General features: G+C 59.4%; 1 protein-coding gene across 2 annotated transcripts in view; it reads right to left on the reverse strand.

Annotated features, from left to right (window-relative positions):
- The window catches only part of DSCAML1 (DS cell adhesion molecule like 1), a 258686-nt gene that overhangs the window by 233762 nt on the left and 1072 nt on the right, over nucleotides 1-23852 (reverse strand). Inside the window, exons 1-3 of one of the 2 annotated variants that reach the window (XM_075909311.2) lie at nucleotides 16576-16994; nucleotides 7450-7767; nucleotides 2059-2205 (exon numbers count right to left, since the gene is read on the reverse strand). In XM_075909311.2, the coding sequence (XP_075765426.1) occupies nucleotides 2059-2205; nucleotides 7450-7767; nucleotides 16576-16618 (508 nt within the window). In that variant the 5' untranslated portion in view covers nucleotides 16619-16994. Of the gene's footprint in view, nucleotides 1-2058; nucleotides 2206-7449; nucleotides 7768-16575; nucleotides 16995-23852 lie in introns of those variants that run through there. The other variant, XM_075909312.2, reaches the window with a different exon arrangement.

Genomic DNA, 23852 nt, shown 5'->3' on the forward strand with positions numbered 1-23852 from the left:
CAGACGTGCCAGGGCAGACCAGAGACCCATGGAGCCGGGTCTCTGCCAGCAGTGGCCTGTGCCAGGTGCTCCAGAGCAAATGAGCAGAACAGGGAATCCTCAAGCCGTCCCCCCGGTCCCTGTTCCCAGCTTCTAGCAAACAGAGGCCAGGGCACCCTCACAACCCGAAGAGCCCTGGAGCCCACCTACAACCAGCGCTCGAGCGGGGTGCCCCCGTGCCGCTCGCTGGGAGAGCAGCAATGCTAAGTTGTACTGAGCCGCACACAAACCTCAGGGCGGGTGGCAGGTGGAAACACGCCCGGCTCAGTGCAGCACCTTGCACATGGCCCAGTGAACCCGGCCTCCCACTGCAAACGCCGCACCATCAGTGCACCAGGCAACCGCCAAGCACACGAGAGCATCGGGCAACGGAGCAAAGCAGCAATTGTTTCTGTGCGCGACTTGCTCACAAATCAATGAGCACTTCATGCAGCCTTTTGTTCTGCTCAAACAACAATGTGCCCACCAAAAAGGTCACGTCGGTGGGGGGGGGCTAGCCTCCTCTTCCAGGGAGCTTCCCAGCCTCCCTCGACAATTCCCTAGGGCTTGTCAGTCGAAGCAGGCATGACTTGGAGCAGAGCTGGGCAAAAGGCAGATTTCTCAATGGCCACTCAGGATGGGCCCGGTGGGTGGGTTCTGCCTGGCACACCACGTCCCAGTGCCGGACATTTGTAATGCTCCGGAGGGGGTTAAATACACGGCAAAGAGGAACGTTTGAAACGTCAATAGGAACCAAAACCCAAGCCGCTGTGTTTTGAAACCAGCCAAACAAAACATTGCTGCTTCTTCCCAAGGGTTTGTTTCCAACCCAAACAGTCTGGTGCAATAGACGGGAAGTTGTCAAGTGTTTTGATGTTGCCAAATCTGCACCGGTTTGCAAAAGAGGGAGCCGGGTGTGACGCGTCGGGCCCGGCTGAGGTGCCAGGGAGTCTGCACACCTGGTCCAGAGGATCATGCTCAGGTGCCCGGTCCCAGCCACACAACCACAGCCCTCCTCCGCAAAGAGAATAGGCCCGAGCACTGAACAGCTACAGGCTCCCCCCGACCACTCAGCCCCCGCGCCCTCAGTGCCTGGGCAGTGTGGAGCCTCGCCTCCCAAGTCTCTGCAATGGGCCACCCCACACTGTGCAGACACCCCAGAACCAGGCCCTGGACTCGTTCTGTGCTCCCTGGGAGCCGTGCCTGGCACGGGCCAGTCCCACATGGCATGGAGCCCTGCCCACTAGGCTTTCGGGGTGACAGGATGCCCCACACCTGGCCAAAATGGTCCCAGGAGCTGGATTCCTCAGGCCCAGGTCCCGCTGGAGCATGGCCTCTGATCAAAGGCTTTCCCCCCAAGCCACTGCAGCCACTAGCCCCTCCCCCCCAGGGGGGCATCGGTACAGCCACCCCGCCAATCACACACGCTGGCGGCACGTGTCCTCTGCGCGCTCCCCTCCCCCGCAGACAGAGCGGGCCCCTTGCTCCTCCCTGCCCACGAGTCCTAGTGGGCAGCAACTGCACCACGGACAGACAGGCAGCACAGGGCCCTGCACACCCCTGCTGGCAGGAGCCACGGTTGCTAAATGGGATTTTCTGGTTGGACTGGAAGGGACGCAAAGAGTCACGAGAGAGACTTTCCTGTTGACGCCTCAGGTGGGCGACCGTGAAGCCCCGCTCCCAGAGGATGAGGGCACAGGTGCCTCTGACGCCCCTGGTCACTAGCGGCGGGAGAGCCCAGAAGACACAGACGTATTGTCACGCGTTAGCTTTACACCCCGGAGCCTCCGAGCACAGGCCACAGTCTGACCAATACAACCGGCCCCCCGCACGTGTGGCATGGTCAGATCTCACTCATTTCCAGCGTAAACCCCTCACATTCGTGTTCCCAAAGAGCCGATTCATCAGCAAACTCCCTTGCTTTGGGGGCTGAGGAACAGAGCGCGACCCAAGAGAGCGCCACAGACAACAATTCAGCACACGACAACGCAGTGGGTAGCTGCGGGGAGAGGGGAAACCCCCCGCCTGCTCCTCTCTTACCTGGGATGATAGAAACGGTGTCTTTCTCCCAGGACACAACGCTGACGTATTCCTGCACTGAAGAAGGGATGAGGCACTTGAAAACAGCCACATTTCCACGCATTGACCTTTGGTCCTCCACCCGGACGGTGTACGGTTCCCTGAACACTGGAGAGAGAAGAGCAGATGATCAGCCAGCGGTCAAGGCGCCGACGCCAAGCTGTGCCACTCCACACACGTGCATTGAAACCGCACCAGTCCACACGTGGAGCAGCTCCAGCGTTTGCCAGCTTGGCTGCCCCGCCCGCGCGCCTGCATCAGGGGCCTCAACAGCCCACGTGCTCACAGGGCCCACGCAGGAGAGAGACGCCAAGAAAGATCTTCTGCCAACGGCACTCCAATGACTGCACCTTCTTCCTGGCCATGCCACGCCAGCCGGGCCACGGAGGGCCACAGCAGCAGGCCAGCACGGCAGTGGGCTGGGGGGGTCCACTTCCAGAGTGGCATGGCCCTCACAATCGCCGCATGGCGACGAGCCGCTCCGGGAGAGGGACAGCGGATATTTCCCACCTCAGAGCGTTTCTGCCAACAGGAGCCTGGGTGCACCTCCCCGAGGGACTCACGGCCTCCCGCCTGGCTGCAGCCCTCAGCACGGGGAAGCAGTCTCGCTGCAGGGCTGCGCAACGCTCCCACGGGAGGGCTCCACGCGGCCCGCCAGGGCACAGGGCAGCATCCTGGCAGGAAGACGTGGCTCTTCTCTGAGGACCCGAGCCCTGCTGGCACCAGAGCGCGGTGGGGCTGGGCACAATCCCCTGGCAATGGTGCACTCTCGGGTGAATTTCACTGGAGACCCTTCTTGCTGCGGCCAGAGTCTGGGGCAGGCCTGGTGGGCCCTGCAGCATGGGGCAGCTCGAGGACCAGAGCGGCTTGGTTAGCAGGAGCCCTGGTAGTTACATGGGGGCAGCTCCCTCCCTCCTAGATGGTGAAAGACACAAGCTTCCCGTCTCATCACCTAGCCGGTCCTTCCTACTTTAGCAAAGCCAGACAGCCTTGCACCAGAACCTGCCTCCAGCCCATCACTTCTGCCTGAGTTAGAAGGGACCCTTGGAAATCCAGCCAGTCTTTAAAGAAAGACTCCGGGTGATGGCGAATGTGCCACACCCCGTGCAAGTTGCTTCACCCGCAGGCGCTGCCTTTTGGGTTTTGGTGCGGCGTGAAACCGGAAAGCACCCGGGTGCACTCTCCTGCCACCTACTGGTGGCTCACAGGGTCTCAGCACCCCTATTTTCCTCCACGTTTGTCTGGTCTCCGCTTGCAGCCATTAGATTGTGCGGCTGGGCTGCTAGACCGAAGAGCTGTTGTCTATCGGACGTCTCTGTCCCATGTAGGTTCTTGTAAACCGCCATGAGTGCACCTTATCCCCTCTGCCGGGCAAAGGAGACAGCCTGCATGCTGCCCATCACTCACTAGAAGGCAGCCTGCACAGCCCTCGAATCATCCCGGATCCCCGAGAAATCTCCAATTTTCCAGCTTTCCCTCTCCATGTAGCATGGTCAAATTGGCTTTTCCAGCCGATGGCCCATGCAAAGCGGTGGAAGAGGGGTTTCAGGGACAGGGGGTAACTGCCTGGCATTCGGGAAGTGGGCGGGAACAGGCACACGCTCCTGAGACACACACCTAGGGGTTTTGCAAAGCGTTTCTAAGTCTCCTCGAGCCCAACTCATTCTGACCCTCGGGGCGGAGCAGTCCCAGTGGCACCCTGAGGAACCCTGCAAGCATGTTCAAATGTCTCATGGGCACCCACTGAAGGAGAAGAGGAGGCCTGGTCTACCAGCCAGGCCTGGCAGCTGAAAGCCTTGTCATCCGGCTTGCAACACCCCTCTTCAGACAGGAGATGAAGGCTGCGGCTGCCTGTTGTCACTCCAAAGAGGGCAAGCAAGTCCAGTGGTTAGAGCAGGAGCTAGCGTCAGGCCCCCTGGGCTCTGTCCCCAGCCCTGCCAGGGACTCACTCACAGGCTCATCTCAGTGTCTAGAGGGAGTCACTGGCCAGCAGGACCCCACAGTTGTGACCAGAGGTGGAGTTTCACCTCTAGAAACCTAGTAGGGACTAAGAAAATGGAATCCCCTCCCCCTCCCCACACCAGCATTTGCTTCCACAAACAGTGTGGCCCATCTGGCCCTGGCAGGCGGTGCTGCAGAAGCAGCACTTTCCAGGTCTTTCCTCGAGGGCTGGAGGGTTTGGGGAGGGGGTGAGGCAGGAATAGACGGGAGCATCCACTCTGGAAACCCGCCTGCAGGAGCGCTGCTCACCCAGCTACGTGCCGGATGCAACACAGCTGGGCCTGGAACAGCTAGGGGCAGGGGCCTGCAGAGCTGTGCCAGTCGCTCTTGTTCTCAGGCCCCCACCCCGCTTGGCTGTTGGGAGAGCAGGAGCTGCCATAGCACCCTCCACATACTGCCTCATGCCAGCCTACCGAGCCCTATCTGGGCAGCCCACCACCCAGCTCCCAGCCCACACTGGTTCAAACTCTGCATGGAGCAGACAGAGCATTGGACCCAGCCAAGTCACTCGTGCCTCAGTTTCCCCATTAGCAGAACAGGGCTATTTTCAGCTGGATGGATGAGACGTTGCATGGAAGGGCCAGGCATGTGGGGCAGCGGTGGTGGCGTCAGCCCAGGACGTTAGACACACAAGGTGGGTGAGGCAATAGAAGCGTTGCCTCTCCCTCGGTGTCTCTAACTAAGATTGCTATTTATTATGCGCAGATGGGACAGTCAACTGCCACCAGAACTGGGCTGGCACAAGCCACGCACAACATCTGACAAGCACTTATTTACACCCCCTCCCTTAACACACACACACACACACACACCCGGCACACACACACACACACACACACACACACACACACGGCACACGCCCTTCCTCTGTGCTTTAGAGCCAGCCTGCTAATGCTGGGGAGTCGTTCACTCTGCGGGCGGCCGGAGAGGCCCTAATGCCAGTTTACTCTGCAGTAGAACGAATTAGAATAAAAACGCCCTTTAGTCTGTTTGGCTGCTCTGAGCTCTCGCCCTGGTTTGAATAGGTTACTTAATGAAGTCATTCCCGGGCTATTAGCCCTCCTCAGCCTGGTCAATAATTTACTAGAATCGCTCTGGAAAGCAGCACTTGGCCGGGCTCCTCCTCTTTTTGTTTCCTTAGGAGTCTTGGGGTGCTGGGCTGGAGCCTGCAATGCAGATACAAGGGTTTAGGAAGGGGTTAATGGGGCAGGGGCTTCCCCTCCATTGGGGACCGGCTGAGGGACAGGACAATCATACAGGACTCTCCAGGAGTTCCTGAGACTCATGCTAAGGAAAGTCCGAGAAGGGCGAGAAACCCTCGTGCTGCAGAGCTAGAGCCCATCTCAGACGACGTGGGTGAGGATGATTACAGCAGCTTGCTGCCCCTTCCTCTGGAACAGCTGGCTCTGGACTCTGCCATCTAATCCAGCGTCTGGTCTCCAAACAGGCCAGATGCCACTGGGCCGCTCCAGGTCTCAGTGGCATCCGGGACCGCTGCTGGAGAGAAGACGCCGGTGGCCCTCCCCGTTGCTCCGCAGACCCGTGTGCCAAGCCTGCTGTCCCGCTACGTCAGCGTGGACGTGGGTCTGGCGAGCAAAGCGCTCCGGCCACAGAATCACAGGGAGCTGGCAGGGTGCAGGCTGTACGCACCCACGTCCCACCTCCAGAAGGGCTCAAGGAGGGCAGTAAATGAAACACCCCCTCTCGTTCTGCTGCAGGCGGGTCATAGTCCCTGGAAGAGAACGGAGTTCCGTGTCCTTGCATCTCCTCTTCCACCCTGCCTGGCTGCACGGCCGCTATCAGAGCCATGACCCATGACCCATGTGCCAGCCCAGCAGTGCTCTGGGACCGGCTCATAGGGATGCGCTGGAGGCTTTTGTCCCTGTGGCTCTCTAGCACTCGAAGGGGCTCAGACGTTGCCAGACAGGCACCCACCCTGCAGGCCCATGCTCTCTTGCTCCCGCCAGCTTCCCCCGGACCCTCCTCAGCTGGCAGCACTAGGCTGGCTGGCCCTCCGCTGCCTTCCCTGCTAATCGCGCTGCAGAGCTCCCCCGCCAGCCAGTGGCCTGAATTATCCTTTGTTCTTGGCCTGGGTCGGATGCAGTTTTTGAAACGTTATTGGCACCCCGCCCCCTGTTTATCCAGCACCCGGCCCTCGTATCTACTAGCTGTCTGTGCCGACATCGATTGATCCTCTTGCAATAGAGCATCCGTCCTAGTCCCACGGCCTTGCCAGAGAAGCCTCTCCCGCACGCTAAGCACACACCCGCTGCCTGTCGGCCCACGCGCACACAGCTGCCCCACGAGCCCCGGGTCGGCTCAGACACGCTCACTCTGTGCCCCACTCTCAGGCCCCCCAGCCAGAGGCTCAGGGGCCTCCCCAGGCTGGGGGGAGAAACCCTAAGCTAGGAGATGTTCCACGGCCCAGGGCCCAGCCGCAGAGCCACACAGCAGACCACGCATGCTCTTCGTGGGCCAGGCGAGCGTCACCGGCCTCACCCCACCGAGGGGAAGCAAGGCAGGTTGCCCAAGGCCGAGAAGAGAATTAGCAGCAGTGACGGGGCTCCTGGGCCTGAGCCACAAGCCTCTGGCCCAGCGGTGCAAGATGACACCCAAGCACCTGGGCACATTCACGCCCCACGGAGAGGGAGCCCGAGCCCCAGCTGAGGAGGAGCCAGCGCTGGGCCCGGGGGCTGCCACCTCTGCCTGCACTAGTGGCGCCCGCGCAGGGAAGCGACTCCCTGTCCTGCCTGCAGCCGTGTCCCGTCCGGGGCCTTGCTGGGACCAGCTGCCTCTGCAGAGCCCAGGGCTCAGCGCCACGTGCAAGCCACTGAAGGGGACCCCGACCTGACCTACAGGCAGAAGCTTCTCCTTCCCCATAGCGCTCCGGAGCCACCTCTGGGCCGCCTGTCCCCCCACGGAGGTGCGCGCCAGCCCTTGCCTTGGCAGGAGCAGACCCTGCACGTGCAGCTGTGGGAGCCTAGCAGAGAGGCCTCCTTCCAAGCCCAGGAGCAGCCGCCGTGGGCTCCCTGGAGGTTGTCCAAGCGCCTGGCGGATCAGCGCGCACATCTGCCGAGCACGCTGGGCCGTGAACGGGCATTCGTTGTCCCCGGGGGGAAGCGACTCGCCCTGGTCACGCAGCGTCAGCAGCAGAACCAGGCACAGGACTCAAGAGCCCCCCCTTCCAGCCCTGGAGGAACGCCCCCTCGGTCAGCAGTTCGCCCATCACGGGAGCCCAGCCTGCCGGCCGCCGTACAGCAACTGCACGGCACGGAGAGACTCAGCCGGGGCACCCAAACGGGCGTCTGGCCATCTCCCCAGCCCTTGCCCCGGCACCGCACGAGGCCCTACCTGCTTTAACCCGGATGTTGGGGCTCCTGATTTTGCCCGCCGCGTTCTCGGCGGTGCAGAAGTAGTCGTTGTCGTGGATAAAGCTGTTGAAGGCTGACGGCGAGAAGGGGTACAGCTGCAGCGTCCCGTTGGCGTGGACGTGCCGGATGTGCGGCACATCGTAGATGTCGTCCCCGGTGGCGAGGTACCAGCGAAGGGCGGCGCTGGGGGACCCTGCTGCCGGGCAGGGGATCACCACCCCGACGGTGCTGGAGAAGGTCACCTGCTGAAGAGAGTCATTCACAAAGTAGAGACTGGTCCCGACATCTTCAGTGCGCACTGTGGAGAGACCAGAGCCAAGAGCAGGGCGTTACCGCATGGGCAGACTCCTCCGGCCTGCAGAGCAACAGCTTCCCAGCCACGCGCCCTGGGAGCCGGCCGCTGCCGCAGCGACCGCCCAAGCCAGCCTGTCAGTGGGCGGAGGCGCACGGGGCTCTCCGCACGGCGGGAGCAGGGCCGAGGGGATGCCACGGAGCCCTAGCCCAGCCCGGCCACAGGACGGCGATTCCCAACCATCGCGAGCACGCCTCTGGCCAAGGCAAGCGCCAATTCCCAAGACGCTCCCGCAGCTAAGCCACCTGTCCGCCCCCTCGCTCCGGGCTAGCCGAGCTCGGGAGGGAGGAGGCAGCAGGGACTAGGGGCCCTCCGGAGACGTCTCCGCAGACAGCAGGCCTGCGGAATTCTGCAGCACGGTGGCGGCTGGACGAGGAGGGGCGTTTCCCTCCAGGAGGGAGAAGGCCTTTCGCTCCCAGCTCCCCCTTCCTGCGGTTCCACTCCCCGCCTCTCCCGCCAGAGCCTCACACCTGAGGGCCACGGGGCGGGACACGTTCGCTGTCACATAGAACCAGTTTGAACGCGCTGCAGTTTGCAGGCCAACGCTGGGCACGGTGTCAGAGGACGAACAGTCCTAGCTGAGAGCACGGTCCCTCCCGCTTGCACTAGCCCACGGCGTGGCCAGCTCTGCTGCTGTAGAACGGGTCACAGGGGACCCTCCGTTTCTCCAGCTTTGGGGCGGGGAGGAAGGGAGACGAGTCTCGGCTGTATTAGCCCCCCAGGGAGCCCCCCAGGGAGACGGCTTCCCCACTGCTCTTTACGAAAAGGCCATTCGAGCACGGCTGGGCAGAGCGGCTCCCATCACGACGCGGCGATGGGGCCCTCAGCACTCCCTCCCCGAAAGAGCCGGTCCTTGTGTTTTCATCAGGATGGGGGTTTGGGACCTCGCGCCCCGCCCTGGGGGAGCGTCACGGCGCCAGCTGGCTCAGGCCTCCCTGAGCCGACGGGGGAAGACAAATGCTGCATCATTACTTTGTGCAGACTTTTCATTGTGCAAGCCTCCCTGTCAATGGAAGTCATCAGGGAGCTCCCTGTCAGCACAGCTCCCCAGAGCGCAAAACGTCCTGGCACCGGACGTAGGAGTCCTGGTTTTGGAGAGATGGGGAAACTGAGGCACTGTGAAATAAATTGCCCATTGAGTCTTGGTAAGTCAGAGGAATGGAAGAACCCAGGAGTCCCGGCTTGCAGGCTCCTCCAGAACATGCTCACTCACTGAGCTGGGAATACAAGCAAGGAGAAACTCTGCCCACCGACAATTCCCCCTCTTAGTTAATCCTTCCTGAGACGAAACATCTCAGCAGCTATTGGACACGCTGTCAGCCAAGACACAGCCCGGCCTTCCTCATAGAACCACAGAGCTGGAAGAGACCTCAGGAGTCATCAAGTCCAGCCCCCTGCTCTAGGCAGGACCAATCCCAACTCAATCAACCCAGCCAGGGCTTTGTCAAGCCGAGACTTAAACACCTCTAGGGATGGAGACTCCACTACTTCCCTAGGGAACCCATCCCAGCGCTTCACCACCCTCCTAGGGAAACAGTTTTTCCTAATATCCAACCTGGACCTCTCCCACCACAACTTGAGACCATTGCTCCTTGTTTTGCCATCTGTCACCACTGAGAACAGCCTCTCTCCATCCTCTTTGGAACCCCCCTTCAGGAAGTTGAAGGCTGCTATCAAATCCCCCCTCACTCTTCGCTTCTGCAGACTAAACAGACCCAAGTCCCTCAGCCTCTCCATGTAGGTCATGAGCTCCAGGCCCCTAATCATTTTGGTTGCCCTCCGCTGGACCCTCTCCAATGCGTCCACATCCTTTTTGTAGTGGGGGGCCCAGAACTGGACACAATACCTCAGATGCGGCCTCACCAGCGCTGAATAAAGGGGAATAATGACATCTCTGGATCTGCTGGCAATGCTCCTCTTAATGCATCCTAATATGCCATTAGCCTTCTTGGCTACAAGGGCGCACTGTTGACTCATCTCCAGCTTCTCATCCACTGTAACCCCCAGGTCCTTTTCTGCAGAACTACTACTTAGCTGGTTGGTCCCCAGCCTGTAACCATGCTTGGGATTCTTCTGTCCCAAGGGCAGGACTCTACACTTGTCCTTGTTGAACCTCATCAGATTTCTTGTGGCCCAATCCTCCAATCTGTCTAAGTCACTCTGGCTACAAACACACACGTCAGTCACGCCGTAAGGCTAGTTTGTCCTCAGGAAGCAGCATTTCTGCTGCTCAGAACATCTCATGTTTCCTGTACACAAGAGCAAAAATGTGTGTTTAGTGTCAGACGAAGGAAAACAAGCAAAGAGAAGGCATCCGTGTGCCGCCCATCACAGTAAGAGACTGCACATGCCCTAGGACGCAATCTGGCATGGAGCCCGCTCTACCTTTATCAGTGGAGCGCACAGAACGTCCTTCCCGCGGCATAGCTACAGGTGGCACGTACAGACCTAGCGCTGGGAATATTCCGCCACTCTGGCCCATAGCATAGGCCTCTCCCATTTCTTCTTCACCCCTGGGATCCTAGAGGTGCCTTTAAGTGTGAGAGAAGAGGTGGACTCTACCCATTCCTTCCCATCCCGCCCCGTTAAACGAAACCCGCCCCATTTCGCTTCTGAGGACGGGCTCCCTGTTCTGCCCCAAGACAGGCAGAACGAGCAGCACCTAGTGAGTAACCCTGCTTGAAGGGAAGCTCCACTTTGCAGGAGCCGTTGCTGACTGTACGATGCAATGATCAAGTATCGGCCTGCTACGGACTGGTCTCTGCAGACCTCCCCCTGGCATGTGGCGATACACAGAGGGCTGGGGTGAGGAGTGGAAAAGTACCTCATAAATAAAGACAGAAATTCAGATTACCAGGAAAGCTTTTTCAGGTCAAAGGGGGAAATGGATTTTTAATAGAAAATGGAAGTTATGGGATTGATGGTAGTTATGTGACAGACGCATAGAGTTAAATCCATATAATCTCCTTTACCATTTAACATTGAGCACCATCCTAATCCCATGTTTCATAAAACTGTCTCCAAATCACTGAGCGAGATTAAAAATTTAGAAATAACCCTGCAATATTTTTAAACCAGAAATCACTGTTGGCTTCTGCTCACACGCGCTGACCCTAACCTAAATATCGAGGGCATTAATTTATGCAGCCCTCCCGCGCTGGGAGTGGGCGTGGTGAAAAACGGAAGAGTTTCCTACGAGGAGACGGTCTCTCACTGGCAGAGGCAGTGCAGCGAGCACTGGAGACCTGAACAGTGCGGGGGAGAGCTGCGGAGGGGGGTGTACGCGTAGCTGGACCGTGCCTCACTAGCACCGAGGACTGTGTGTTACCACAGTGCAATCTTCTTAAATCACAGTCAATTACAACCTAGGGTATTGAAATATTAATACCTCCCTCTCCGCTGGGAAAAGCGAGTCATTTTGTCATCCTCAGCTGTATTTACTAGCCTTGTTTGCTGGACTCTTTAAGGGGCAATAGCTTTAGAAGCAGAGTCTCTCTCGGCACTGCAGGGGGGGTCGATGCAAAGCCCTCGTGGACTCTAGCGAGGAGCCACGGCAGTGACCATAGAGCCAGCCCACGCCTATCCCTGGGCCGCCTGGTGGTCAGGCACAAGAAGCGATGGACGCTGACGCTCTCAGCCTGTGCATCCAGCCAAAGAAATGGGGGGGGGGGGAGATGCTTAATTCAGCATGTGTGGGGCGTTCAGGCCCAAGGCATTGACTCCCCACCCCTCAGACCGTGGCCCAGGGGCTCGGCGGGGGTCACTAACACGCCACTCTTCTGCACACTGCAGCACAGCCCTCTCTGGGCGGACGTGCACACGCAGCCTGAAGCCGGAGTCCAGGTCACAAGGCACGGTCAAGTCAGCGGAGACAGAGCAACGGCCCCAGCGCACCGCAGGCTGCTAAGAGGTGCCTACCGAGACATTAACTGCAGTGGGAAGGGAGCTGGGTTCTAGACTGGCTCCCCTTGCGGACCAGCTCTCGCCTGGCACCCCATGCTGCTGCCTCTGTATCAGAGGCAGCAGCGTGGAGAGGCAGGAGGCTCCTTGGAAGTGGGGCACAGCACACTGGATACCCCCCAATCCCCACGGACTATAGACTAGTCGAGTAACTGAGAAGAATTCACGAGGTTAATCGACTATTCAATTAACCGATATTTAACATCCCAAACCCAAAAAGGAGGTAGCAATGCAACCCCCCCTCCTCCCTCGGCACAGGGATATTTACAGAGGGGACAAGCAGAACAAGACAAGAGACTATGCTCAGAGCCAGAGCAGGGTGTGCACAAACCAGCCTCTCCGCCCTGCAGAGCCAACTCCAAGTTCTGCCTACGTCACACCCAGCAGCGCTGGCAAGTTTCACCTGAGTCTTCACTGGATACGTGGCTGAGCCAACACACCTCTCGGCCACGGCGCGTGTCCACCCAAGGGAGGCGCGGGACTGAACTAAGCCAAGGCGAGGGCTCAGCAAGTCAGATGAGCGTGCGCAGCAACTGCCAGCCTGTCCTGAGCCAGCAGGCCAGGACTTCCCTTAGCCAAGCCGGCACGCTTCTGCGAGCAGAGAGGACGGCTTCCCTCACACTCCACGAGGGGCAAGACTGACCAGAAAGCCAATCAACAGAAGGAAGAGGTAGAGGGACGTATTGAAATCCCCAGTTGGGTCCTTTCCACCCGCTCGCTGGGATGAACATTGGCTCTCCTTGGTCCCCACAGGGCTGCAATTAAACAGGCCTTTCAAAATGTAACTCCTGGTCTGGTCAGCAGACGCTAGCCAAAGCTAAGGAGCTGGGTTTCTAGAGATTTAATACAGCTTAGTCAGCAAGGGGGAATGCTATAGGGGGATTGAGAGCATTATTTTTAACTTCTTAAGAATCTGGGGGGGGGGGGGGGAGAGAATAGTAATAGAGATGCAGCCGTGTTAGTCTGGTCTGGCTGAAACAAAAGCCAGGATGATGCAGCACTTGAAAGACTAACAAGATGGTTTATTAGATGATGAGCTTCCGTGGGCCAGACCCACTTCCTCAGATCAAATTGTGGAAGAAAATTGGCCTGACCATATATACCAAAGGGATCACTTTTTTTGATTGTATCCTTTGGTCAGGCCAATTTTCTTCCACTATTTGATCTGAGGAAGTGGGTCTGGCCCACGAAAGCTCATCACCTAATAAACCATCTTGTTAGTCTTTCAAGTGCTGCATAGTCCTGGCTTTTGTTTGGGGGTGGGGGGGGGAGGAATCTTTTAAAAATAGCTACTTCGAACTTGTATTTCAAAGATACATAACATTTTAGGCTTGAACTAGCCACCAGGTAAACTCACTGGCAGGGTACTTCAGACTCTACGGAAAGAACCAAATACTTTTGTGCTTCATTCTCTCCTCAGAAGTTGCACATAACAACCTGCCTGTTTGGGAGTCTGCTAACACCTCGTCCTCCAACAGCTCCAAACTCACACGCTTCCAAGCCAGGTGAATTCTTTCCACCAAGGCACCTCCAAGCTGGGCTCAGCAGCTGGTCCAAACAAGGCACAGCTCAGTGGTGCATGAGCAGCATAGAGGGCACTACACTGGATACGTATGGCATCTTGTGGGTGTCCAGAACATGGCCAGCAGATTCCTCCATTCACAACCCACCGCCAACCTCTGTGAGCTGGGCGAGGACAAAGGCTCCTAGCACGGGCAAGCAGACAAGCAGCAATTGTGCTTCCCTTCTGAAGAAGACAAGTCCCAGAAAACATTAGGGCTGGGAGTACGGATTGTGCACTGACGGCACACCCAGCTCTCCAGCTGAGCGAGGCACAGATGCGGGTCTCTCAGCAGGATGGCATCATGGCGTACTATAGCGACACTGGGCACTGCCAGGGCTTTAGCAGTGCAAGGTCTGCCTGTCTGGATTCAATGGATTCCACGTTTCATTTCCAAGATAAATGAGCACCGGACCACGCTGGGGGCGGAGGGGGAGAGATTTAAAAAATGCAAGCGACATACTTCGCCGCTTCTAGGATTTGAACACAGCATACACTAAATGCCAGCATCACAAATCATCAAGCAGAGATCTCCAACAAAAATCACACCGGGAGATTATCCCCCCCGGTTCAAGATTTTGTGGCGTGTGCACCCGCCTGGATCATATTGCTTCCTATTTACACCCCCGCCTCTTCCTTGTCATGGATTAGCTTTAACTTGTATAATCAACTACCAAGCCCTCTGTGGTTACAGTCCCCATTTTGTAACTACCTATTTTTATTTTAAGAAAAAAAAAAAGCAGCTACAGTCTATTGAGGGATTTCTAAACTTTAGTGGTCCCTGGGATCAAATGTGTATTTGCTTTTAGTTTCTAATTGAGCTCTTGTTCTCCAGCCGAGATGTATTAAATGGTTGTGCTCGGATACCTGGAAGTATTAAGTATCTGAAAGGTTTATCATGCATTAAGCAATTCAATTTTTTCATCCTATTATAATGAAACTTCCATTGTATTACTGTCCTCTCTCTGGAATTGTTCCGCTTTAACACTTTCAGCACAGAGACTCTTAAAAATAAAATCTCTTGAACTGAAAAGGGGGGGGGGGGAAATAATGAGGCCATAAGGTATAGAGCTAATGGAGGCTTTTAATTTGCTCTTCTGAGAAGATAGCTCTGAAACAGACTCTTTCCTGAGAGGCTGGGGCTGAAAATGTGCACAAATGAGAAATCCAACTCAACCCCTTATTATTTTCGATGTTGGGGGGAAAGAGTTTTACTGCCTTGGATGGTTATTTGTTTTGGTTTTCCCTTTTTGCACAGGAAACATGCAAATGTAGGCAAAGCAGATGCTACCATGTTCAATACAGCAGCTCTCAAACCCATGTCTAACAATAGCAATTTTGGCTAAAGCTCCCAAACAGATTTATTCCAGCTTTAACAAAACAGTTATTTCATATGTAATAATTGATTAAATAATTGACTATCATAACAACACGATACACTATTAAACCTCAGTAACTATTTTAAATTCCCATTAAAATAAAAGGGTATTTGGCATCCTTAAAAAGACTGCTGTCTATTAGTTTGTTTCCTTCACTACCTGTTTCCTAAGATCACATCTTGCTATTTTCACATGACAAAAGCGATTAGTAAAGAAAATGTTTTAGAAGCTGAAAGTAGCTCATTTCCCAGAACACGGGCAATTCTGTTAGTACACTGGTGGCCTGATAATACATTAAAGAGTAATTACAAAAAAACCACCAACCACCGACCCTGCAGAATCAGAGCAGGGTCGCTGTGCTAGCCCACATCGGATCTGGTAACAAACGGATTGTAATTTAACTCGCAGCGTTCCGCGCAGACATCTTCCCTTTTCCATGCCATCTAGTTGGCGAGCTCAATTTAGCGCATGACGCATCCAGATCTGAATGATGCCAACGATCCCAGTTCCCAGTGACTGGAGTGCGGGCTCGGTTTGCCCCCGCGGGCTGGCTGGGTGGGTGCCCCGGGGAGGCGCGGTGCGCGGGGCCGGCAGGACAAAGCGGGTGGGAAAGTGCCGCTCCCGGCTGCAGCCTTGGCCGGGGCAGAACGCGTCGCACCATCCGGGCAAGGAGGCGCGTGTGCGGGGGCCGGGCCGGGCCGGGGGAGAGCTGAGCGGCCGCAGAGCGAACTCCGCAAGTTGGGCTCTGCTGGGTGCTTGCGACGGGAGTCGCGAGTCCGGCTCGGGAGCCCAGCCCCGTGTGCACGGAGCCCAGCGCTGGGGCAGCCTCTGCGGGCTTCAGCCAGAACCGTCCAAAGAGCCCCCCAGCCCTCTGCCGAGGGGGGCGGGCAGTGGCCGGGGCCCAGGGCGCAGGGAACAGACACCTTGCGGGCTCCGCGCCCCTCTCCCCGGCCACTGGGCGCCTGAGGGGGGGGGGCTATTCTTTCATGAAGCAGCAGCCCCTCCCCCTCAGAAGGCCCCTTCCCGGGCTCAGCCGGGGTGTTTCCAAACGCAGCGCAGCTCGCGTGCCCGGTTCCCCACGGCACGGAGCCCGCCCCAGGCCTCGCGGGGGCAGCGCCCCCTCCCCGGGATCAGGTGCGCGCGGCCGGCGCTGCACGTCTGGGCTTGCCCGGCCCCTGGACCTTGATTAGCCCCATGGCAACCCCGGCCCAGAGGCCCCCCCCCCCGGGGGTACTTCAGCTCCGAGCCGCGTCCCCCCCCCCCCCCCCCGCTCGCTGCAATTACACCGCCACAGTCCTGAGTAATTACTGAATTAACAATCCCAGTGGCGGCAGCAGGGCTGGAGCTGCCCCATTCCCGGGGGGGGGGCGCCAGAGCTGACCCTGGGTGGGAGGCTGCACGGCCCCCCTCCCACTGCCCCCATCAGGGCCCCCTCCCTCTAACCCCCCAGCGGGGGCCCCCCTCAGCCTCCCACCATCCCTGGGCCTCGACAGAGTGAACAGCAGCAGGCAGGCTCCGCTCTCCCCGTGCAGAATTGGGGGGGGGGGGTAGAGCCAGACTTTCCAAGAGCCCAAACTCCGCGCCCCGTGGGGCGCCCTCAGCGCCCCTCCCCCCGTCCGCCAGCGGGCACCCCCGGCCCGGCCCTGCCCCGCGCACCCGCCGGCCGGCCGGGCTGGGGGAGCCAGCGAGCGGGGGGCGCCGTCCACACAGCCCTTCCCTGCCCCGAGGCCAGAGGCGCGCCCGGAGCACTAGCCACAGCCCGGGCAGCGCTCGGAGCACGCCGCGCACCCCGGCGGCACCAGATCCCGCTAGCCCCAGAGCCGCCCCCCCGGGCCGGCCCGCGCAGCGCCCTACCTTTGTGCCACGAGTACAGCAGGAGGAAAGTTACCAGCCACATGCCATCCAGAGCCCCGTCCCCTGGGGTGCCGTGCAACGCCGCGCCTCGCGCCCGGCCGCTCCCAGGACCAGCCAGGTTCGGATGCTCGCAGCTGAGCTCTCCGCAGCTCCTCCTTCCCCCTTCGCCCGGCTCGTGTCAGCCGGAGGGTGGGCCGGGCTGCCTGTGCACTCCCCGCCCACACTCCGCACGCGCTGGGGAGCAGCCTGGCCAGTTGCAGCTGCCAATCGGTGCCGTGGGGGGCGAGATTATCGGTGTTATCTGAACGGGGGGGCATTTGCCACATTCAGCCTCTCCGCGCCAGAGGACGCTCGTCGCCTGTGCGTGCACAACAGGGCTCCGGGAACGGGAAAGCCGCCCAGAGCAGCCTTTCACCAGTGCACGGGGAGACGCGTGCACATGGGCAGGGAACTGCAGAGACCTTCCCCCTGTCCTGTCCAGGAGCTGGGCGCACCAGGCGGTCACTCCAACTTGCACAGTTCAGGAGGTGGCTCAGAAAAGCTTCTACCCTGCCGGGCCTGTGCACACCTGTGAAGTTCAACACGTGCTTAGCAAGCTACAAAATCGCCCACCCAGGCCCCGAGAGGGGGAGGACAGGGCTTGTGGGGACGCTGGTTGAGCCCCGCGAGGGTCCCTGGGGACTTGCAAGTTAGTAGAGCCACTCAGAGCCTAGTGCCAACTCTCCAAAGTGCTCACAGGCACAATAAAAGCCACCCATAGTCCTGCAAGCACCTCGGAGAGGAACACCCCATGCAGATGCACCACGAGCTTCCTGGGCACGGCCCCTTCCTCGGCTGAGGGGAGTTTAAGGGATCCAGTTTTCAAAGTTTTGCTTATTCATTCTTGGTGAATGCTGCCTTCACACTGGCAGTTGCCCTTCCTAGCCCATTCTTTTCACCACCGCTTTCATGCCACACATTTTGCTCACTGCTGCACAGCATGGCCCCTTGGACTTTTGTGCAGCATGGGGGGGCAGGGAGGAGAGGGCAGAATTCAGCTCCCCCCACATAAAAAGGCACTGGCCCTTACTGTTCGCTTGGAAGGAAAATCTCCTTTAACGGGTTAGTGGTACAGGGCCTAGGACAATCAGTTAAGCAGATCCTACTCCAACCAACAGATGACCAAATTCAACCCTACTGAGCAAGTGACTATTTACCGTACTGCTGAACTAGTCCACGAAGGCAAGAGCTGGTTTTCACAAGGACATGGTTAACATTTTTCAGTTTGACACCCTCCCCCCCCAAAAAAAGGAGGTAAAAGCTGTCAGGCTTTGGTCTTCAAAGACAATTTTTAGGCTTTTCATAGCAGACTTGGCATTTTCACGGGGAATAAAACACCCCCAATCCTAGAGCCTCAGGAACATCATCTGGGCTGTGCAGCCCAGCTCTAGTTCATATGAATTCTGACTGTTTCCAGAGCTCTTAGCACGAGCTGGGGAGCCATTAGCAAGGAGACCCCACCTGTGCCCCCCACGGCAGGTAAGCATTAGCCTCACCGTACGAGGGGAAGGTAGACACAGTGCAGCCACAGGGCATGAGCGTGATGTCAAGGGGGCTGTCTGCTCTGTAACTGGGGGTCCCCTGTGCTGGGCTGCGTGATTCCCACTGACTCACCCACACGTGGATTGGCCCAGACACCTCGGCCCAGCCTGAGCCATCAACAAGGCTCTTCCCGGGGGAGAGACAAAGGAAGGGAGGCAGAGATAGCCACCTGGCTGGGGGGCAGGGCTGGGAGCTGGGCAGTTTGGCTGGGGAAACATGAAGAGAGGCGTCTAAGCTGAGTACTGAGGGTTCAGAGGCCTGTGGACCCCACCCCAAGGGGTCTAGGGCTGCCAGCCCCTTACTCTTTATGTCCACATCACACCTGTGCTGGGCTGGATCCTGGAGGAGCAATAACCCCCCGTTCTACTGGCTGACGGTCTCATCTGGCTGCAGACGGGGTGCAGGATCGGGGTACCCGACATGCCACCACAGCGAGGCCACACAATACGTCAGCAGAGCCAGGACTCTCGGATTCCTCTCCCTCTATTCCCTGGGGGACGGCTACCTTTGGGCTTTTCCATCACAGCTTCTGGCCCAACTGTGATGGCGAGTCAGGGTTCCTCCGATTCTGCACCCCCGTAGCAGCAAGAACAGGCTCCGCCAGCCAGTAGAATAGGGAGCGTTTATTGCTCCTCCAGGATACAGCACAGCATAGACATGACGTGGCTACAGGGGTCAGGGCCAGGATGCCTCAGACCCCTTGAGATGGGGTGCCTGGGCCCCTAGATTCCCATCCCCCTCCTTAGCCTGTCCCCTTCATGGTGCTAGCCCAAGACTTCCCCTTCCCCCGAACCTCACTTCTTCCTTAGTTCCCTCGCTGCCCTCAACCGGTCTGACTGGTTGGGTATTTGTCTACGTGACCTAGGCAGCCCACCTGCTGAGCAGTGCTCTGGACACCGGCCAGTAGGGGTCCCCCACAGCCCAGACACAGCCACCAGTGAATGCCCAGAGAGTGCTGCCTGTCCACTACACCACACCAGCACCCCACTTTTCACCTGCCATTGATACACTGCTCCCTCCCCCTCCAGGAGTATCCATCCACCCTCCCAAAAAGCCTGCCCCCCCGGCACTGCGAGAAAGGCTGCTTGCACCTCCGCAGAGCCTCCATGGCAGCCCCCAAAGCACACAGCAGACATGGGCTCACACTGAATTCACCCCTTTCCCTCAGGGACCAGAGGCCAGGCAAAAAGCTTCTCCTGGCACCAGTAAGCACCTCAGCATCCCAGCTGCCCCCGTTCCCCCGGAGCCTTCCAGGCCTTCTACAACAGCCAGCCTCCCCCTGGCCTGCGGCTTCCACTGGGCCCCTCAACCAGGCCAGGTGTTCCAAGCTGTCACCTGACCCCAGCAGCCCCGCCCCCTTTGGCTGGAACAGGTGGGGCTGACTAGCCACAGGCCTCCCGGCCCTTAAAGGGGCAGGCCAGCTTGTTCCACACCTGGAACAACCCTTTCCCGCCTTTGCAAAGCCTTGTGAGATCTGTCCACGGGGGGGGGGGAGCGCAGCGTACCCGCCGCGCACTGCCGGGGTGTCCAGGCACAGAGTGGCCGCTGCCCAAGGTCGCACAGCAAGCCCACGGCAGCCCCAGGAGTCCCTCCTCCGACGAGACGAGAAATCAGTCTGTGCAAATGGGGGGCAGGGTCCTCGGGACACAGGGTGGCATCAATGCGGGTAAATGCAGAGTGCTCCACTTAGGGAGGAGCAATCCGTGTCACACACGAGGCGGGCTGTGGCTGCCTAGAAAGGAGTCCTGCAGCAAGGGATCCAGGGCTCAGAGCGGACCACAAGCGAGATGTGAGCCGACAGTGAGACACGAAAAGCACAGAGCATTCGGGGAGCGTGGTGAGCCAGACACGAGGCGTCCTTCTTCCGCGCTGCGCTGATCAGCCTCTGCTGGAGTCCTGTGCCCAGATGTGGGCAGATGTGGAGAGGGTCCAGGAACAGGAGCGGCGAAAGGCCTAGAGGACAGGCGCCATGCGGGAAGACAGAAAGCCGGGCGTGTTCAGTCTGGACAGGAGCAGACACAGGAAGGACATGGTAGCAGCTGTCAAGTCCATGGAAGAGCGTTACAAGGGGTGGGGGTGGGGGGGGAGGTGTTCCCCTTCACGTCCAAGGCCAGGGCTTAAATACCCCACCCCGCCGGGTCCTGAACCAGGGACTCTGCCAGATCAAGGGAGGTCAATGCCAGCCTCTCTGCTGCCAGCGGAGGGGCTGGCGCTGACTGAGCAGGGACGGGGGAGGCTCAAGGCCGGGATACGGAGTCCCAGGAGCAGTCCTGCAGAGTGCACGGAGCCCCGGGGCAGCCGAGCGGCACTCCTGGGCCCCCGGCTGCCATGGGGCTCGGTGCACTTTTGAAAGACTGTGCTCCTGGGACTCCGTATCCCTGCCTCTTCCCCTGAGCCTCCCCCCTGCCCCCGCTGTGCTCGTGGCCCCAGCCTCCCGCCTCTTCCCCAAGTGTCCCCCATCCCCACACTCCCCTCCCTCTCCCACAGCGTTCTTGGGGCCCACGGGATGCTCTGGGAGGAGTTGTGTTTCCCGGGCAGTGCTCCAGCCTGGGACCACCCACGGCCACGCCGGACCCCAGATGGTGCCGCACTACGGAAGTCCGGACCAGGGAGGCCAGCCCTGCAGCAGCAAGGGAGGTTTGGATTGGCCATTGGGAAAACTCCTGCCAGGGTTGGAACCAATTGCCCTGGGGGCGGGGGGGAAGCCTCCCAGTGCCGGAGATTCAAGAGCAAGTTTGACAAACCTCCGGCAGGGATGCTCTAGCTAATCTTAGTCCGTCCGGAGGGCAGGGGACTGGCCTAGAAGACCTGTCTCAAGGTCCTTCCAGTCCTACGACCGTCTGAGTCTGGGATCCCTCCTGTTCCTTCCCTTCCCCTCCCTCCATCACTGCATGTCAGTGCCTCCCTTTGCGCCCAGCGCTCCGAAACAGCCAGTCTCAGGGTTGGTCTACACTGCCGTTAGCCAGGGTAGGTGGGCCAGCAAGTCTGAATTACTGGCCATCGGGCAGGGCACTTCTGGGGAGCCCACACCGCAGGGTCACGCCCCTTTCGGACATGGCTCTGCCCCAAGTTGGTAAGAACCACCCCAGGCACCTCTAGCTCTCCACACCCCTGTGCTCTTCTTCCCAGGGTCTCCAAGCACTCAACAGACCTTGGGCCTTATTCTGCTCTCATTAGCGTAAATCGTGCAGCCAGGGGACTCACCCCTGCTGTCCGAGTGTCGCTGAGACCTGACTAGGGCCCCTTCTCCAGACAACACAACACCCACAGGCGGCAACTGTACGTGATAGATGGGGTTCACCTCCTCCACCACTGAAATGCAGCCACCTCTGGGGTCTGTCTACACTAACACTCTAGTTCGAACTAGGGTGGTTAATGTAGGCAACTGAAGTTGCAAATGAAGCCTGGGATTTGAATTTTCCAGGCTTCATTTGCATCTTGCCGGGCGCCACCATTTTTAAATCCCCGCTAGTTCGGACTCCGTGCCCGCGGCTACACGCAGCTACACGCGGCTACACGCGGCTACACGCGGCACGGAGTAGGTAGTTCAGATTAGGCTCTCTAATCCGAACTGCTGGTACGCCTCGAGGCTTTAAAAATGGCGGCGCCCAGCAAGATGCAAATGAAGCCCGGGATATTTAAATTGCAGGCTTCATTTGCAACTCCGGTTGCCTACATTAACCACCCTAGTTCGAACTAGGCTGGTAGTGCAGACATACCCCTGGAGTGCAACGCAGCAGCTTTTCATATACCTCAATGGCTTAGGTCAGCAAGTGTAAAATAACCCCTCCAACTGGCCCTCCAGGGTGAGAAGGCTACAGCCCCGGGGGCCTGGAAACAGCCAATGAAAGCCAAGGAGCTAATTTCGGGAGGCAGCATGCGGTTCCCTGCGTTGGAGTTTGGCCAGGGGGCAGGGTTGTGATCACCACTGCAGCAGAGAACTCCCTGAGCAGCTCAGGCTGAGCTCCGTGCACGGTCGCTCGGAGGCCCCAGTGGGAGCGAGGGCGCGGCCCACACGGCAAAGACCACGCAGAGTCCCAGGCGGCAGGGCCGCAGGCTGTGACGCGAGACGATGGGGGACAGCAGGCAGGCGGGGGAAGCACAGACGCGGGCAACGGCGCTGGGACCACTGCTTACCGGGCCAGCCACACCGTCTCGCTGCTGCCTCGTTCTCATCCGTCCGTCGGCCTGTACCCGCCTTTGTCCCGAGATGCCCCGGTCGCAGCAGGGAGCTGGCCGGCGATGGGCCGCCTAGTGAGCAGGGATCAGCGCCTGGCGCGGGTCAGGCCTTCGCCAGCTCTCGGGCAGAGGTGAGTTTTAAAGAAGGATTCAAAGGGCAAGTGGCCAGGGCCTGCCCAATGCCCCCTCCTGGCACCATGCTACAGCACAGACCCCTAGGGAAGAGCGCTCCGGACCGGGCCCCGCCCCAGGCGGAAGCAGCCTCAGGTCCAGAGCGAGCACTGGGCCCAGAGAAGCGCCCCGTCGGCGGGCTCTCCTCCTAGCCTGAGCCAGCAGAAGCGGGCTGGAAGTCTGGCAAGAGCAGCTCCCTGGCCAGCTGAATGGCCCTGCTCCTGCAAGGCCAGCAGCCAGCCTGTCTCCGCGCTCCAGCCCGGCCGAGGGGAGGAAGCGCATCCCAGAACATCAGAGCCGCCGCGGTAACTAGGCGAAAGCCCAGCGGGGAGGGGCGCGGTCTCAGAGAGGCAGCCTTACCTAGTGGTCGCGGGGCAGGCCACCTGGTTCCCTGGCTTGCTGGGAACATCCGCACCTCGGTCTCCCTCCTGTGCTATTCGTGCAACGCCCGGATCCAAGCCCTGAGCAGCCAATGGGGGTTTTGCCATTGGTTTAAATGAGACCAGGATTTCACCCTCTGAAAACTAGGTTTTACCTCTCCCCACGGCTGCTCCCCCATCCCGCTGGCGAGCCAGGCCGTTTCCTCCCCACAGCCCTTCGCGGGCGGAGGGGGGCCGCCTGCCCTCACTCCCTCCTGGCAGCGGGTGCAGAGAGGGCAGCCCAGGGACGCCCGAGGGTAGGAATCTGCAACAGTAGCTCCCTCTCCGGAGCCGGAGCCCTGCGGCCCCCCCGCCAAGGCCGGAGGGCAGGGCGCGTGGGCTGGAGGTGCAGGAGACGGTGCTGGCAGCAGCGCCGGGCCGGGGCCTTGGGAATAGCCATTGGCAGTGCCCAGGAGGGAGCCCACGAGGCTCCGTTTTTAGCTTCCCTCGCTGTTCAGCATTGTTGATAAGTTCCCTGGTTACTCCCCCGAGCGGGGGGGCTGGAACCGCAGACACAGCACCCCTCCCTGCAGGGCAAAGCTGCCTGTGCCGGCCAGCACGAGGGCAGCCAGAGAAACGGGCGCCGCCGGGCAGGGCCCCTCTCGGCAGCGCTGGTCCCCTCCCCTGCAGGCGCGCTGGCCCGTCCATGGGCGGCTCGGAGGGACTGTTTAGCGCCCGTCTCCCTGCGCTCGGACACTCTGGAGCCTGCTACCACTCGGAGCCGGCCCTGCGGGAGCTCACGCCTCACGCGCCCGTACCAAGGAACGTGGCTACTGGAGCTCGCCCTCGGGAGACTCACGGGAAGGGTCCTTTCCGCAGGCGTTCAAACCGGACAGCTGATGCCGGGCTATGGGCCAGCCAGGCAGGTGCCCAGGACAGCCCCCGTGGGCACCCGCAGCTGGGAGCGCCTAGAGGTGCGAGTTGGTC

Source organism: Pelodiscus sinensis, chromosome 25 (assembly GCF_052426305.1).
Source record: "Pelodiscus sinensis isolate ZL-2025 chromosome 25, ASM5242630v1, whole genome shotgun sequence".
NCBI lineage: Eukaryota > Metazoa > Chordata > Testudines > Trionychidae > Pelodiscus > Pelodiscus sinensis.